Consider the following 18,402-nt stretch of genomic DNA (forward strand, 5'->3'; position numbering starts at 1 on the left):
GACTCTGTCTCTGAAAAAGAAATGGCAAGGTGTAGGCAGGCACAGTGGCTAACTCCTGTAGTCCTAGCACTTTGAGAGGCTGAAGAAGAAAGATCTCCTGAGCTCAGGAGCTCAAGACTGACCAGAGCAATATAGTAAGCTCAACCTTATTAAAAAAACAAAAAAAAAGAATAGGTCTAAACCTTCAAAAATCATTTTATTTTGATGTCTCAGATATAAGGGAGTGGATACTATGTTAGATTAGTTGGATTAGTGGCTTATTTTGGAAATACCTTTACCATTGGGTTTCTCTTTAGCCCTGCTGTTTTATTCATTACTTTATCCCCAATGTGGAGAAGTGTCTGGAGATAACTCAATTAGTATCTGATAGCAAATGAATAAACAAACAAATTCCCCAGCCTTAACACAATGCCTGGTGTCTAAAAGGCTCCCACTTAATAAATATTTGTCAAACATTATCATGGATCCTCAAATGTTCTAAAAGTTATAATAATTTCCAATTTTTGACATTTTACATTTTGCTGACAAACTTGTTTAATGCTACTTTTTTTTCCATTTTAATAATTTCTGCAAACATGCATTCTGTAGTTTCTTCGGATATTGTCTTAAATAGAGCTTTCTTCTAATGATGCACATGAGATACTTGGTGGTAACCTACAGAACAGCTTCAAACAAATCCTCATTCTTTAAATGCGATAGATGTACCCTGTTTACTTTTGAATAGTTTACCAAAATGTAAATTATCCCTATGACTCAAATCATAAAACACGATTTCTGAATTAATTTTATATTAATGATGCACATAAAATATAACACTAATGTTACTAAAATAACCTCTGAAGAATAAAAATAATCCTTAAAATTATTAAAAATATAGCATTGATAATAAATCAATTTTCAAAATGAGGAAAATTTTGAAATTTCACTGATCAACCGTCAAAGGACAATAAAGGTGATAAATTTCAAATAGTGTCATAACTGAAGAACAATTAGATATGAGGTAGAGAGAATAAACAAACTAAATTTCAATTTCCTACTCAATGACTCATTATACACATAAAAATATGCCAGGGCACCAAATCATCTTATATAACTATGCATAATATATATTTATGGATACAATAGTTAAATAGTATATAAACTTACTTTTAATTAATTTTGTATCTATGGCCTAGAAACATTTAATGGCTTATCCTCTATTTTGCCAACATTAAGACAATAGATCAACTTTATTTCATTTTACTTTATTTTTTAAGATAGAGTCTCACTATGTCGCCCTTGGTAGAGTACCGTGGCATCACAGCTCACAGCAACCTCAAACTCTTGGGCTCGAGCAATTCTCTTACCTCAGCCTCCCTAGTAGCTGGGACTATAGGCACCTGCCACAATGCCTAGCTATTTTTTTTTATTGTTTACCAGTCTCAGTCAAACCCACCAGCCCTGGTGCATGTGGCTGGCACCCTAATCACTGAGCTATGGGCACGGAGCCAAAAGATCAATTTTAAACATGATTTGAAATTTGGCTTTGAACTTATAAAAGAAACCTATAGCTAATGGTGTATTAAAAGACATAAAATAAGCAGAAAAATCCAACAAAAACTATTTTTTTCAAAAGCTCTTTTTTCTTGAGACAGAGTCCTACTATATTGCCTTTGGTAGAGTAATGTGGCATCACAGCTCACAGCAACCTCAAACTCTCGGGCTTAAGCAATTTTCTTGCCTCAGCCTCCCAAGTAGCTGGGACTATAGGTGCTGGCCACAATGCCTGGCTCTTTCTTGGTTGTAGTTGTCACTGTTGTTTGGCAGGCCCAGGCTGGGTTTGAACCCGCCAGCTCTGGGGTATGTGGCTGATTCCTCAGCTGCTGAGCTACAGGCACAAAGCCTTCAAAAGCTCTTTTTAACTGATACAACTAATCTATAAGCTTAAAGTGGTTAAGCCATTTACATTTATTATCTTGTGCTGTTTTCTTTTCTTTAACAAACTTTAACAAAGCAAAGAGGAAAAAATAATTTAATTTACCTTTATAGATGAAGCAGCATAGAGCATATCTTCCAGGGTAAAATGGCAACACTGGTTTAAGTATTCTTGGCAAAATTCTTGAATCAGCTGAAGATTATATAGGCTATCAGCCAAAGACATAGTTTCTTTCAAACAAATATCTTCAAATAAGAAAAGAGTAAGGGTGATGACTTAGGGTTAATTTGATAACAAACATTTCATATCCCTTTTTAAACTAGTGACTTAGTAGTAAAAAATACACAATGATGTGGAATCTATTTAACAGACACACATTTATTAATATCGTGGTCATTACACAGAAAGACTTAGAAACCAAGAACTCTACTTTTCTCATTACCTTCCTCAAAATTACACATAAATACTATTTTTTTAAAAAAACTTTATTCTTTAATCTTAAATATTTGTAACCATCTATCCATAGTTTAGAAACAATACACTGGAACACTTACCCTCTAATCTAACAACACCAGGACAGTAAAAATGAATAAGAGCAGCTAACGCACAGCCATCGGTACCATCCTTCAACAAATTCTCTACCAATGGAATGCAAGGTAATTGCTTAAGCAATGTTTGCTCTTTCCTATATCGAGCCTACAATATAAAATAAGAGATGAAAATAAGTAAATACTACAGGAACATACAGTAAAAATTTAGTATTGCGGATTCTAAGGTATTAGTAATAAAATAAATGAAGAGAATGTGAACTACTCACCAATACTAGGCATTATTGAACTACTCACAATGCTAGGCATTATTGAAATTAAATATAGTTTATATTTAATTTAATATAAAATACAACTATAGTTTTAAAGCTAAATATTTGATGTATCGCTAATTCACATGAAATGATGTTTAACTTCAACAGGTAAATAAAAAAAATCACAAAACAGATTCTGAACACTTTGTAAATCATTAGTTCTACTAATGAGTGGAGATAGTAAAACTCATTTACTTTAATGCTAGATTTAATTTAGACTAAAAGTTCTCATAGAAATAGACTGAAAGTTATACGAGAAGGGCAAGAGTACTATTTGAGCAGAAGGAATTATAAGAATTATCAAAATCAGTGGCACATAGAAGAACACATTATTAAAGGAAATCTGGAGATTAAAAACTGGAATAATATCACTGAAGGCTTTCTAGATTATTATATGAATGCTGAAACAACACAAATAGTGTTAACAACTCTAAAACTGAAAAAAAAAAAAACCTCCTAATTCAGGTTTCATTAACCAATAATAGAGCAAGTATAAGGGGTCCTGCTCCTACTCAGAAAAACAGAAGAAACTTTTGTTTTCTAAAGACTACTGGGTGTGCCTGGATGCAAATTTTTAACACAGGTATCTAAAAATAAGATATGCTGTGAAAGTGGCTAAAAGAACAAGCTGCTGGGTCAGATTACCTGGGTTCAGATCCTGGTTCTGTCACTTACTAGCTTTCTGATCTTGGACAAGTTACTTAAACTCCCATTTCTCATTTCCCCCATCTATAAAATGGGGATACTAATAGTATCTATTTCACAGAACCACCAGAGGACTAAAGATGATGACAGACACAGAGTGCTATGTATACTGCTGGGCACATAACAAGCAACCAATAAAGGTTAGCTCTTACTATCAGCTCTCCTAAAGCCAGGAAAAATAATCCTGAAGATTTAATGACAGTACACACTAAAGTATTTTATTAGCAAAATGTATGGTAACATAGGTTACTTATATTTAATTTTTTTTAAAGGCAATCAAAACATTTTTTTCTTCTAATTCCATCTAAACGGCCATCTCTACATTTTGTAATTAATACACAATTAAAAGATAAAATACTTTTGTGATAATAAAAATAGAATAACAGAATTAAAGAGAAAATTTAACATTTGGTGGTAAAGTTAAGATTTCTTTTAAAATAAGATGCTTCAGTAAAACATATGCAGTAATGAATATAGAGATGTTTATTCCTACTTCCCTGTCACTGGCTATGCAAGGGTAAGATTACTGGAACATATCCTCTTGAAGTTTATTGGAGGAGCTTGTTCTTATTCTTTAGTTCAGGTTTAAATATGTATTTACTGGTCTGTTCCTAACTCAGAGGGTAATTATATTCAGAAAAAAATTACTTACATGTACTATATAGATTCTTTAATTGAGTACTGATTGTTACATAAGCTTTAGAAAACTTTCTCACTGCTGCTACAAGACACTTTAAAAATGAAGCATGGGAAGGGAGGGGAGGGAAGGAAGAGGAGAGAGAAAGACCAAAGACATCAGTTTTATCTTGTAGCCTTATGCTACCTTTCTCATATTTAGTAAGTAATGTTCCAGATCCTTACATTCTTTTCTCTGGTCATTTATAATGAAAATAGTCTGCTTTTTGGACATCCTCTAAATTGGGTCAGACTCAGTCCAAATTTCCCAGATCTTCTGTGGGAGTAGTTTAAGGACAGTCTACAATCTGAATTGGACTGAGCCAAGGTCATGTAACAAAGAACTGAGTTGTCTTATCGGTTGCATTCCCCTCTGCCAACTATCACTTCTGGACAAGAATGAGCACACATGCATGTCCTCACACGTGCACACACACACAGCTTTCTGCAGCACTAACAGTAAATGTCTATGGTTTAGACTAGACAATCAGAAAATTATAAATGGCATGCCAAAACATTTTCCTGAACATTATATCCTAGATTTAATCCTGAGAGATCAACCTTTCAAGTCAAATCAGAATTTGATACAGCTTAGGTCTAATACTGGTAAGGACACAAAGACTCTTTTGCTTTATAATTACATAAAAAGTGAAGTATCCTCTACAATTCAAGCTAAAAAGAAAATGATTCTGTTTTTTCAAAAGATGATTTTAAAATGCAAATAATATACATGAGCAATTCAAATTCACTTTTACTAAAATTATTAAAATTAATGAGAATCTACATCCATAAGGGTTTTTTTTTTTTAAACTATTTACTAAAGACGAAATTAGCCAAAAGATGTTTACCCCTTTAAATTACTTCAAAAACTTCTAACTCAAACTTTGGCTACATCTTTTTTCTGTCCATTCTACCTTAAAACCCAATCTCTATTCAGGAGCTAACAGAATTATATGAAATGACTATACCAGCATGACACAAACAATACCATTCTACAGTTACAGTTCTGGAAAGCAAATTGAAGTAGCTGGGCAAACTTACTGGAACCAGTTTCCAAAACCATTTGGAAGGAGACTTCAGAGGAAGCAGCAGGGAAAAAGGGGAAAGCAAAAGGTAAAGGGAAAATTCATCAGAATTATCTTCGGTTAGCAAATTATAGTAAAGCTTCTGATAGTGGAGTTCCAAGTTTACAGTTCTCACATTTTTTATGCTAATTTCTTTAGTTAAAATATATAGTATCTAATGACAAAGACCATCACCTTCTTCCTTCTCTCCTCTCCCCATATAAAAAAATTCACTTAGGATACCTAGGATGTAGTCTGGCAGCAAAGAACTTATTTCTGAGTTCCACAATCATAAATCAGATTTAAAAATAAATTTATGTCATTAAAGGGAAGGAAAAAAGTTTCTAGGCCAAATTTGTAAACTTGGTCTACTAATGTCTACGAATTATGTTTACAAATTCACATGAAAAATAAGATTACTTAGAAAAATGCTATCAAAAAAGGTATTTTTAAGAACTTTAAAAATCAGAAGAACATCACCTCAAGAATCAGAAAAATATTAGCTCCTTATATATGAATAACATTTCCAATGAATTTTTCTTATAGCATCAGGAAGATTAACTCCAATCATTTTGTTGTATGTATTTTAATCTTCTATTTAACTGGAAGTTTTTGGCAATTGCGTTACAATAGCCATAAAAAGTTCAAGAGCAGGAAATCCACTAAAAATGTGTCAGGGTTCCTAATTTATCAGAAATTTTAAAAATAGGAATTTTTTGTTTGTTTTCTAGACTAGAAGAATCCATTGCATAGAACAATGATTTTCCACTGGTGTGCCATCTTAGGTGTGGCCCAAAAAAATTTTTTTTGGGGGGGAGACAGAGTCTCACTTTGTTGCCCTTGGTAGAGTGCAGTGGAGTCACAGCTCACACAGCAACCTCAAACTCCTGGGCCTAAGCGATTCTCTTGCCTCAGCCTCCCAAGTAGCTGGGACTACAGGCCCCTGCCACAACGCCTGGCTATTTTGTTGTTGTTCTAGTTGTCATTGTTGTTTAGCAGGCCCCAGGCCAGGCTTGAACTCACCAGCCCCAGTATATGTAGCCAGCACCCTAACTGCTCAGCTCAGGCACCGAGCCAATTCAATTATTTTCAAAAGAAGTTCAAAGCACTGTAAGTATGCTCTTTTTTTAACTTTTTTTTTTTGATCAACATAATTTAAATGTGCCGTGGAAATTTAACTATAGGTTCATAAAAAAGGCTGAAAAATACTGGCCTAGAAATTAGTGATAAAATGAAATTATTGTGGGTCATTCCTAACAGCAGATATGGCTCAAGTTACTCCATATTTCTTATAAAATATTCAATAATCAGATTTTTTTACTAATTCAGACTGTTTGGCCTTCTTCCTACCCCTCCACTGATCTGAATTGGTGATGACAATCCTATTAGAAAAAGGAAAACCACATAGATTAGCTATTGGAAGGGAACATGACTTTAAAAAAATTACTAAAAGAACAAATAATATACTATGCATACTTACATACTCATGCTTCAAAAAGTTCAAATATATAGCACAAATTCCTTGCTAAAGAATAAGTGTATTTCTGAAATGATCAGCAACTGTCTCCTCCTTTTGGTTTTCAGGAAAGAACTAGGCAAACTGTAACCCCTAATGCTATTTTAGGGTATAAATAATTATAAGAACAAAGGGTTTTTAAAAGACCATGGACAAAAGGTGAAAAAACTTTTATGAAGTCTCATGACACAAGAACCAACCTGGACCACCCAGATTTTCTAGACTAGTTCTAACTTCAAATATTCTTTCCATTGTCTATATAATACATATTTAATTCTTAAATTTGGGTTAGTTGTTTTAGAACTTGCCATTAATACTCCCCAAATAGTTCCTTGTATTTATCTGGGTATGTATCATCACTCTAGCAGGCAGGCTAATTCCCAAACTAATTCTACATGTTCTCAAGTCTTTCTCAGCGGATACTGCTTTGGTCTGGCCTTTACTGGTGACCTCAACAAGTTGAGATCCTTCAGGGATTAAATCACAGCTGTGACTTGCCACCACATGACTCATTAGACTTATGTGCAAAATTGCTGATAGAAATGTAAAATAGTACAAACTCTTCTGGAGGGGATTTTGGCAACAGATAACAAAACTACATACAGTATACATTTATCCTTCAATCTAGTAATCCAACTTCTAGGAAATTACCCTGAAAATACATACCCAAGAATATAAAATCACATGTATAAAATTATTCTGTGTAGCATCATTTATAACTGCAAGATACTGGAAACTACTTAAATAGTAGTTTAACATAGGAAACTATAGTACACACCACACAATGAAGTTCTGTGCTGCTGTTAAAAAAATAAGAAAGATTTCTGAGATGACTGGGGACTGTATGGAGTAATTTCTAGAACAGACTGTTGTTGAAAAAAGCTAAGTATAAGACAATAAATAGGCTACATTTTGTGTTAGAAAGGAGGAGAAATTAAGACACATGTACATACATGCTTGGTCATCTATAAGGGTCAGCAGGGAATACAGGGTAAGAAAGGAGTAGAAGAAATAGAGGGAATAATATTTCTCTGAGTATACCTTTTATAAAATTTTGACTTTTAGAACTATACATATCTTCTACACATTAAAAAAAAATTAAATCAACAAGGATGGAGTCAAATAAAGGTCACTAAAATGGAATGAAAACAGAAACCAATTACCAGTAACCCAAATGTATTTCAAAGGAATAATATAACCACAGTAAAGGTGGGGTGTAGGGGGGATAGAAATAACTTTATGATACAGCTTTTGACTATGGATTATCAATCAAAAAAGAGGATCACAAACCCTCAACTCTACTTAGTAGTTTTTAATAGAGTATAGAAATTCATATTTTATATGTACATATTGTAGGAGCAAATAAGTAGTATATGTATACTGATGTTGTTGGAATCCTGAGTTCTCACTGTGGAAGAGAGAGTCAGGTATGATATGGTGGAAGCCAGGAAGACTTCGGTGGAATTGGATCAGAATTGGAAGCTTATGAACTCAAGTTTTTCTTGTTTTTTTTGTTTGTTTGTCTTGTTTTTTAAAAAATTTATTGCTGACCTCTGTCTATTATAAGAAGGCCTAAAAGTAATGGCACCTCAGTAGCAATAAGCCACTCAGTGCCCAGATTTTATAGTTTTTAAATACTGTTCTCCATCAGAAGAAATGATGACTTTTAGGAGAAATGGCTGCTCCCACAACTATGGTTAGTATGGTTAGGAGTCTAACATGTTGAGCCAGAAAGTAAGTAAAGGCTTTGGGGAAAAAAAAAAAAAGACACGGATGGAGTGTATCAAAAGGGCACAGGAGTCTGTTTGAAGGGGCTCCCAAATCTGTAACAATTTGAGCATCAAAATAAATACACACTTATATAGCTAATTCTAGGGCAAAGAAAAAACACGATGGGCCTGGAATATCCTGTAGTGCGAGAAAGTAAGGAAGTAGTCAAAAAATCCAAAAAGATGGGGACATATCCAAAGGACACAAAAGCCAGCCTGAAAGAGCTCTTAATCATTGAAACTGGAAAAACTGAAGCAATAAAATAGTGTAGAATTGTATTATAACCAACATACAAAATAAATATATATGAATCCATACTGATATAAATGAATGAATGGCTATGTAAACAAATGGGGGAAAAGAAACAAATCTTCCTTCTGGAAGAATTCTGAATAGTATGTGTATTCCCTTCAGGGAACAAGCTTACTTTCCCTGCTCTTGGAGTGTGAGATGGACTTAGAGACCTACCTCCAAACAATAGAGTATCAAAAAGGAAAACTAGTAACCTTATAACAGAGAACCTAACAAACACTACTTAACCAAGTGATTAAGGCCAACATAACCAGTGATAAATCATGTTTATATCGCATATCTTCAATATAATGTGTTATGCTATGATATGATATGATGATATGATAGCACTTTGGTGGTATTCTTCTCAAAAAACTTGTAACTCCAGTCTAATTATGAGAAATCTAAACCAAACTCCAAATTAAAGAACATTGTACAAAATACCTGACCAATACTCAAAAAAGACATCAATGGAAAACTGGTGGTGGCTCGGCGCTTGTGGCTCAAGCGGCTAAGGCACCAGCCACATACACCTAAGGTGGCGGGTTCAAATCCCCAGCCCAGGCCCGCAAACAACAATGATGGCTGCAACCAAAAAATGGCCAGGCGTTGTGGCGGGCGCCTGTAGTCCCAGCTACTTCGGAGCCTAAGGCAGGAGACTCGCTTGAGCCCAGGAGTTGGAGATTGCTGTGAAGCGTGATGCCATGGCACTCTACCCAGGGGGATAGCTTGAGGCTCCGTCTCAAAAAAAAAAAAAAGAAAACTGGTGGAATCTAAATAAAGCCTGTAGTGTAGTCAATAGTAATGTGCCAATACTACTTTATTAGTATTAACAAATGGGCCACAATTACATAAGATGCTAAACTTAGGTGAAAATGGATGAAGCTGTACTATCTTTAAAATTTTCTTGTAAACTTAAAATTATTCCAAGACAATTTCAGAAATACCTACACATAGAAACTGACTATAAGTCACTAAAAAAAGTAAGAATCCCTTAGCTCATAAAGATAATAAAGAGATGGTAAATAGATGGATAGAGAAGTAGTAGATGGATAGAAGAGGACAAACTTGCTCATAATAGAATGCTAACTAATAAGATACAAAATAAATGAAGGAGTTAGAAAATTATGATTTTGTAACCATCACAGAAAAACTGTAACAGGCAGGTGTAATCAATGAATGCTAAATCTAGGGTGAGGGGAAATTTTGAAAAGGGACCGAGTTAAAGTATCACCTTCCAAACTACTTATTACAAATGGAAAAATATTAATAATATAATAGTCTCACTTTATTCTTGGTTTTGCTTTATGTGGTTGCAGTTCAATTTCAGTGAAACCATGGTCCAAAAATTTTAAATAGAAAATTCCAGAAATAAATAATTCATAAGTTTTATATTAAATAGAAAATTCCAGAAATAAAAATTCATAACTTTTAAATTGCCCACTGTTCTAAGTAATGTGATAAAATCTCACTCCATCCTGCCTAGGAAGTGAATCATCCCTTTGTCCAGGGTACCCTTGCTGTATATATTACCGGCCCATTACTATATAGGAAAAAAAATATAGTGTATAAATAAGGCAAGGATCCTCAAACTTTTTAAACAGGAGGCCAGTTCACTGTCCCTCAGCCTGTTGGAGGGCTGGACTGCGGGCCCCTGGACGAGTCAGCTGCTAAGCAGGACAGGCAGTGGTGGCAAAAACACCCAGCAGGCCAGATAAATGTCCTCGGTGGGCCGTATGTGGCCCACAGGCAGTAGTATAACAAACCCTGGTATAAGGGTTCAGTACTATCCAAGGTTTCAGGCATCCACTGGAGTCTTGCAACATAGCAAGACTTTCTGAGTAGAAAGGGGGGACTATTATAACCATGTAGTCAAGAAACCTAACCAGCTGATCAAAATTAACAGCATCTAGTAGAGGCAAATGGATATTCTGCGCCTTGAATGTAATACTGTGACAAGGACACAATTTACATAAATACAACTGGAAAAAAAATACAACTTTAATTATGAAGAAATATCAAAAAATCCCCAATTGAGGGGTATTCTATTAAAACAACTTGTATTCTTCAAAAATGTCAAGGTGATAAAGAAAATCTAAGGAACTATACAGTTTAAAGAAGACTAGAGATGCAAAAACTAAATAAATGATGAAACAAATATAAATTGTAAATTAAAATATTGCATTGACATTAAATTACTTGTACTGGTATTACATAAGCGAATAACCTTGTTCTTAGGAAATATACATTAAAATATTAAGGGGCAAAAATAATATATGTAATCTTCTTACAAATGTCTTAAAAAAGTTATGTCTCTGTGTGTGTAGAGAGAGAGACAGGGAGAGAGAATGATAAAATAAATTTGCCCAACTGCTAAAAAAACTGATGAATCTGGATAAAGAGCTTATGAGAATTCTTTTTACTATCCTTACAAAATAAATGTTCTTAAAAAGTTACATGAAGTCTACCAATCCAAGCCTTTCTAAGGTCTTGTATCTAAATGCACAAGACTACTGATCTAAAAACTATTAGAGAAATCTAATTGTTATAGTACACTTAGGCAAATATTAAAACCACAGAACCCTCTCTGAACTCTTAAAATGTTTTATAAATGCCAAGTTCTTCACTTAACTACACTAAGTGAGTTAATAATAAAACAAGAACATATTCTCAATTGCGGTAGTATGTTTTCTGTAAGGGCAAGTTTTAAGAAAGAAAAAAAGTATGCCGACGATACATATAAAAAAAGAAATGAATTAACACTGATCAAAGAAGCCCATACAAAGATAGATTTGTAATTATAGAACAGAACAGGAGTCTAAACAAAATTTACTTAGGCAGCCCAAGTCTTCATAATTTTTTGACTAAAATAATGGTATGAAAGAGGAAGTCAAGGTAAATCTAAGAGTAAAAAAAAAAAGGTAAATCTAAGAGTCAAACAAAATGATGTATTTGAGAGTGATGTACTATATTTGAACATTAAATATTTGTTTTACATATTTACACATGTATTAAATAGATACCTTGCCATTCAAAGCTATAGATTACAAATCAATGTTTTCCCAAAATATGCTCCAAAGAACACTAATTCTATGGGACGTTAGTAGATATCATGTAAGATTAAAAATGTTTAGAAAATAGCTAGATAGGCTCTTTGACTGGACCTTTAATATACTGAAATGGATTGTAACACTCTTAAAGGGGCACAGGCTAGGCAGCATTTCCCAAATATATTTTAATTCTGAGCCCTTTTCTTAAATATTACTTTGAAGTACTCTTAACAGAGTTTGGGGGGGGAGAAAAAGTGGGTTATGGTTTTTAATTGTTAAGGAACTTTGGTGAAAAGAGAAATTTGTATGAGCTCAAGTAATCAAGCAATGACCTATAAGCTTTCACCTACTCTCTCACAAGGGAAAATGTAGTCTATATTGAGACTATTCCTGCAAGAGAAAGCAATTAGAACTCAGTGAATGTCTTTTCTACTAAAGTAATTCCTTCATCTAATTCCCACATTCACATAAAATCCCTCACAAATGTTTTTTTTCAAGGTGGCATTTGCTACTTTTTGGCCACTGAGTGAACATGTATATTTAATACTTGAGAAACATTAAACTTCTCTCTATATATGGTTAATATCAGAATGCAAAAACACAAATTCATAGCTCTTTCAAAAATGAGCCTGACAAATTGGTCTACTCAATAATTCCCAAGTGTACCTTTTACTTGCAACTTAAGCGTCTCTATTCATACTGTTCCCTATGACCTAGTGCCCTCCTTTCCAAATATCATAAAACATACCAAGGCCCTGTTAAAGTCCCACGTCCCCTATAAAGTCTTCCTAGATATTTCACTCACACAGTTATCATAAAGCTACTAACACAATATACATACAGAAAAATCTATAATAGCCCCCTACTTACTATTTTCACCCACCTTTTGTTTTTTGGTCCCTTATGTTTACTAATGTATTGAGAAGGAGAAAACTGACAATCCTTTTAATCACATAATTTAAGAACCAGAATCTAATTTTTTAATTTTTATAGATTAAAAAAATGAGATTAAAAAAGAGCGGTCAAGTGCCTTTGAAAAGGTCATGGAGCTATTTAGTGGCAGAACTAGTCTGACTTTAAGTGTAGTACTATTTTACCACAGCACTTTGTACAAACTTTTCAAAAGAATGAATGTCATCTTAGCCATAAACTTCAGAGATCTTTAAAGCAGGGTTTTTAGATTTAGCAAATAAAAATACAAGATGCCCACGTAAACAGAAGACACTGTTGCAACTTATACCAAAAAATTATTGTTTATTTGGAATTCCAATTTAACTGGGCATACTATTTTATAGTAAAAAAAAAAAAAAAAAGAAAAAAAACAAATTGAAAAAAAAACCAGAAAAAAATAACATTATCAAACTATTTAAATAAACTTTTAACATTTCCCTAGGATATGATACTATTTACAATGCCTTTCTCTTAGGACAGCAACCAATCCAACAATGAGAGAACCTAATAATCTAAAGAAATAACTTTGGAACCTTTAATTTTGGTCTAATCCTAATAATATACAAGTATCCTTCAACATATGCATATATTTTACCAAGAATATAGTTATAAAAAGAAGTTTCATAAAACTAATTCTACTGGACATCTGAGTTCAGAGTAGTTTGGCAAGGACAAAAGGTAACATACGTTACCATGGGAAAGCCATAGTTCTGTCTATAACTAGATAATAAATAGACAACAGGGCCAGGAATCTGAGTATGCCTCACTAGGCAAGCTAGCTGAAGTAGATGGAAAGAGAGGTAACTTCCTATCTATATAGTAGTAAGTAAGAGTAAGTCATTTTTTATCTCATTCCTAAAAGGAACAAAGGATCACAAATTTTGTTTTTGTAGAACTAAAAAGATCAAGAATGGAATGATAATATTTCCAGCCACACCAGGAACACAGTTCAAACTACCACTTAATTACGACAGTACTAAAACTACCATTGTCAGATAACAGCAAGATTCCTTCCCCTAGTTTATTCTGTGACAGTGTTCCCTCATAACACCTGTGCCTATAGTAAGACAATGTGAAATTAACTTATTTTCACCAAGATTATAACAATGGGAAAAAAGGATAAAATTCATTTGAAAAAGAAGGCATAAATGCTGTGTGCTATTATAAATGTGTACTAATCTAAATATTTAAAAATGAATCTCACAAAAACATTAAAAAAATGATCTTACAATTTTTTTTTTTTAACTCAGTCATCACTCAACAGATACTGGTTGCACAGTCAGTCTAGGCAACTGCATGGGCTAACTGCTATGAAAAAGTCAAAGAGGCATTATACAAGTAGTGTCTAGATTCATTAAAGGTCACTTAATCTCACTGCTTAAAATACAAATTGCATTTTTCCACAGAAATATTGTTTATCGGGTCCTCTGTCAGCATATAAAAATCTCCATTTCGTTCATAATATATATGAAAAAGTTCATCAGTATTATAACTTAGAATGCCACCTTTATCTTATTCCTGATAAGAGCCAGGAGCAAAATTGAGGGGCAGAATTATATATACCTTCAAGGCAAAAGTTTCAACTCTTACAGTATGAAGAAAACAGAAACAAAGAGGGATGGACTAGGAGACATGAGAGAGAAGAGAATGGGAGAGACCTTGGCTAAAAGAAAGAAAATGAAATGTGTAATCTGGGGTGATGGGAAAAGAGAATTTCATTCTGATATACCTTTAGGGGAAAAAGCCACAACAGAGTTAAGATGAAGGAGCAAGAAGAGATTATTGTATAGATCAGTGGTTCTCAGCCTTTCTAATGCCACGAGCCTTTAATACAGTTCCTCTGGGTTGTCACCCATGGGTTGAGAACCGCTAGTATAGACTTTTGGGAGCCAGTCAGTAAGCTAGATGGGTGAAATGACTGTGATCCCAAAGCATCAAATTTAGACAAAATTCTGAGTGGTCCTCCACAAAATTTTTCTGTTGGACTTGGTAACAGTCAAAATAGCTTTTCCTTTTCTTTTCTTCCCCACCCCCTTTCTCTTCTTATGGAGGTATCAACGACTAGTAGAATTACCCCAAAATGAATAGAAGTACTGTATAATAATGAAGAAAGTTTAACCCCAATTCAAAATAAGGTCTCTGAATAATTACAATTCACTTCCAATACTATATGACATGTCTGAAGCGTTCTCATTATAATACATTTTAAATGATATAATATATACTTTTTTTTTTTTTTTTGAGACTAGAGTCTTACCTCTGTCATCCTGGATAGTGCAGCAGCATCATACATCACAGCAACCTCAAACTACTGGGCTCAAGCGATCCCTCACCTCAGCATACCAAATACTTGGGACTACAGGCTCCACTAATTTTTCTATTTTTAGTAGAGACAGGGTCTCATTCTTGCTCAGGCTGGTCTTGAACTCCTGAGCTCAAGCAATCCACCCACCTCAGCCTCCCAGAGTGCTAGGATTACAAGCATGAGCCACCACGCCCAGCTAAAAATATACTTTAGATGTTAATATATGACAAATACACAATTCAGTTTGGGTTTTTTTTCCTTTTTTTTTTTTTTGCAGTTTTTGGCTGGGGCTGGGTTTGAACCTGTCACCTCTGGCATATGGGGCTGGCGCCTTACTCCTTTGAGCCACAGGTGCCACCCCACAATTCAGTTTTCAAAAAATAAAACTCTTAAAGTCTGTTCAAGAATTTTTTCTTTTAATCAAATGATAGCTGTATACATGAATGCAATCATGGGGTACAGTGTGGTGTTTTCATATACAATTTGAAATATTTTCATCAAACTGGTTAACATAGCTTTCATGTCATTTTCTTAGTTATTGTGTTAAGATGTTTATATTCTACTTTTAGAAAGATTCACTTATACCCTTGTAAGATAAACCATAGAGACGATCCTTCCCATCACCGAACAATTTTTAAAGAATAAAATCATGTTAATGTTATTCTTTCTTCACAGAATAATTATATTGTACAATGTGAAATTCTAGCAATATTGTTTTAAAGGCTGATCTTACTGAAAGTCATAAAGACTAATACAATTTGTTTTCTTGTTGTTTCATATATTTTACCAAAGAAAGGCAAACTTTTTTTCACCAAAAGAACCCCAAATTTGAGCTCTGGGCATTACCAATTTTTTCATAAATACCATTATCCAATTAACCTTCATTTCGTACTTGTATTTACTTGGTGTTTATGCCATGACTTTTGAAAGTATACTTAGCGCCACTAAAAAACATTTTAATAAATGCCAACAATTAACATTTCTCAAAATAATGTACATATGTGAACATATACGCAGTCTCAAAAAGGAACCTTTTTGTCTTTGAAATATATACCTTTTGACCTCCTGGAGCTTCAACTGTATGATGTTCTTTCAATTTTTGTTCTTGTTCCATTATGTCTTTCAAATGTTCATTTACCTTAAAATATAAAAACATTAGTTTGAATTTAAATTCAAATATAATGATAAAATAATATGCATCAAAAATACCTATAGTCAGATCCCTTATGTCAAATATTGTCACTCTGCTAAGGAACATTTTATTTTCACAATCAGAAAAACATAGTTTACAGGTACTTTATTTGATATTCTTTATTTGATATATAGCGCTACTACATGTCAGGATCTTGTTGGAGTGCTAAAGGAAAAAATGTCCATTTTAACACTTACAAAGCAAATTAATACTATTTTAAGTAAAACTTTTACATTCTATTTTAGAACTTGTAAATAAAAATTATTTATCTTAAAATTGTTTCTATTATTAATATAAGACTGTGCATCCAGTTCTAAAGCTCTGATTTCACAGACATGTCCATGGATGATGGGTAGGATTTAGTGTAGTCATACTGCCAGAGTTAAAATGCAGGCAAAATTTATGCTTATGAAAACTTTTTGTGGAAAAGGCCTAATTTATCTCTTATCAGATTATAAAGTAGCTCACAATCCAAAAAGATCAAGACATAGTCTCCCTATTCCATAAACTATTTCTTGGTAAGACTCTAGATAAAGTTTGGGTTTTGAATTCATGATTTTAAGGTCACTCTAATAATAAAAAATAAAAATTCAAATTTATTAATAGAAGCACTCTAGAAAATATTAATGCCATTGGCCACCAAAACTTTTCAGTCCCCAGTTGGTTTCTAAAATTTGAAAATTTCCTTTTTCTTTTTTCCTTTTCTTTTTTTATATGACCTTCCCCTCAATTAAAATAGTGCAGAATGGCTAGAACTCTATCAGAAAACTATAGTCTGGTTGGCTTGAGGAATCAAAGGAGAAATCTGGCACTGTTAAGAATGGCTGGATAATGAGGGATATACCCTGGGAAGAATAGAATCAGTAATTGGGGTGACCCCAAATCTGCATACGAACTGCCATCAAATTCTTGGATGAGCCCTGGAAAGTGCATATTTTCCCTAAGGAGCACGGGGAAAGTAACTCCTGGGAGGCAGAAGAAGCTGCCACTGCAGGGGAGACAGAGTTTGCTCTTCAAATCCCACCACAGTAGAGAGAGGACTTGGTAAACTCCTTGGGTCTTCCACTGAAACTTTAGAAGGTTCACTTATGCTTTAGCAGTAAAGATGGAGTTCATACGAACAGAAAAGTATCAGTTGAATATGTCAACATGGAAATGTTTATGGATCAACACAGGAACAAGTTCAGAGTAAGAATGGGGATGAGAGAGAAAGGAGGGAAGACTAATGGAGTAAACAACTTTTTTTTTTTTTTAATAAAAACTCTTTTAAAATGTTCTGTTTATTGAGACATGGTTGTGTCTGGATGGGGAAGTTTTGTTTATTAGGATGGGAGACTGTAGAGCAGGGGTCCTCAAACTTTTTAAACAGGGGGCCAGTTCAGTGTCCCTCAGACCTTTGGAGGGCTGGACTTGCGGGCCCCAGGACAAGTTGGCTGCTAAGTAGGACAGGCAGCGGCGGCAAGAATACCTGGTGGGCCAGATAAATGTTCTAGGCGGGCTGCATGTGGCCCGTGAGCCATAGTTTGAGGATGCCTGCTGTAGACCATGTTAGTTTTCTTATGAAAATGATCCTATAGAAAGCAAGAATAGGATAATACAGGAATGTGGGAATAAAGGATAGTCCACAGACCAGCAGCAGTATTATGTGTATCACCTGGAGCTTGTTAGAAATGCAGATTCTTTAAGAAGTTCAAAATAAAAAACTACCAGATTTTAGCTCCACTACAAACCTACAGAGTCAGATCCTGCTTTTTAACAAGTTCCCAAATGCTATGGCTTGAATGTTCATCCCCCTGAAATTCAAGTTAAAACTTAATTCCTAATGTGGCAGTAATGAGGTGGAAGCTTTAAGAGGTGATTGGGTTATATGGACAGACCCAATTCATGGATTAATGGGCCACCTATGCTGGCTTTACAAGAATAAGACAAGAGAGCTGAGCTAATATGCTCAGCCCCTTTGCCATGTGATGTCCTGTACTGCCTCCAGACTTTGCACAGTCCTCACTAGCAAGAAGATCCTCACCAGATGTGGCCCCTTGACTTTGGATTTATCAGCCTCCATAACCAGAAGAAATAAATTCCTTTTCTTTTAGGCCGGGCACAGTG

The 18,402-nt window shown here is 34.2% G+C and overlaps 1 protein-coding gene across 1 annotated transcript in view; it reads right to left on the bottom strand.

Annotated features, from left to right (window-relative positions):
- The window catches only part of CAMSAP2 (calmodulin regulated spectrin associated protein family member 2), a 122,473-nt gene that overhangs the window by 32,531 nt on the left and 71,540 nt on the right, over positions 1 to 18,402 (bottom strand). Inside the window, exons 4-6 of the mRNA XM_003792298.3 lie at positions 16,159 to 16,242; positions 2,470 to 2,611; positions 2,021 to 2,160 (exon numbers count right to left, since the gene is read on the bottom strand). Of these exons, the coding sequence (XP_003792346.1) occupies positions 2,021 to 2,160; positions 2,470 to 2,611; positions 16,159 to 16,242 (366 nt within the window). The remainder of the gene's footprint in view (positions 1 to 2,020; positions 2,161 to 2,469; positions 2,612 to 16,158; positions 16,243 to 18,402) is intronic.

This window comes from Otolemur garnettii, unplaced genomic scaffold (assembly GCF_000181295.1).
Source record: "Otolemur garnettii isolate 467f Iridium unplaced genomic scaffold, OtoGar3 scaffold00055, whole genome shotgun sequence".
In the NCBI taxonomy this organism is placed as follows: domain Eukaryota; kingdom Metazoa; phylum Chordata; class Mammalia; order Primates; family Galagidae; genus Otolemur; species Otolemur garnettii.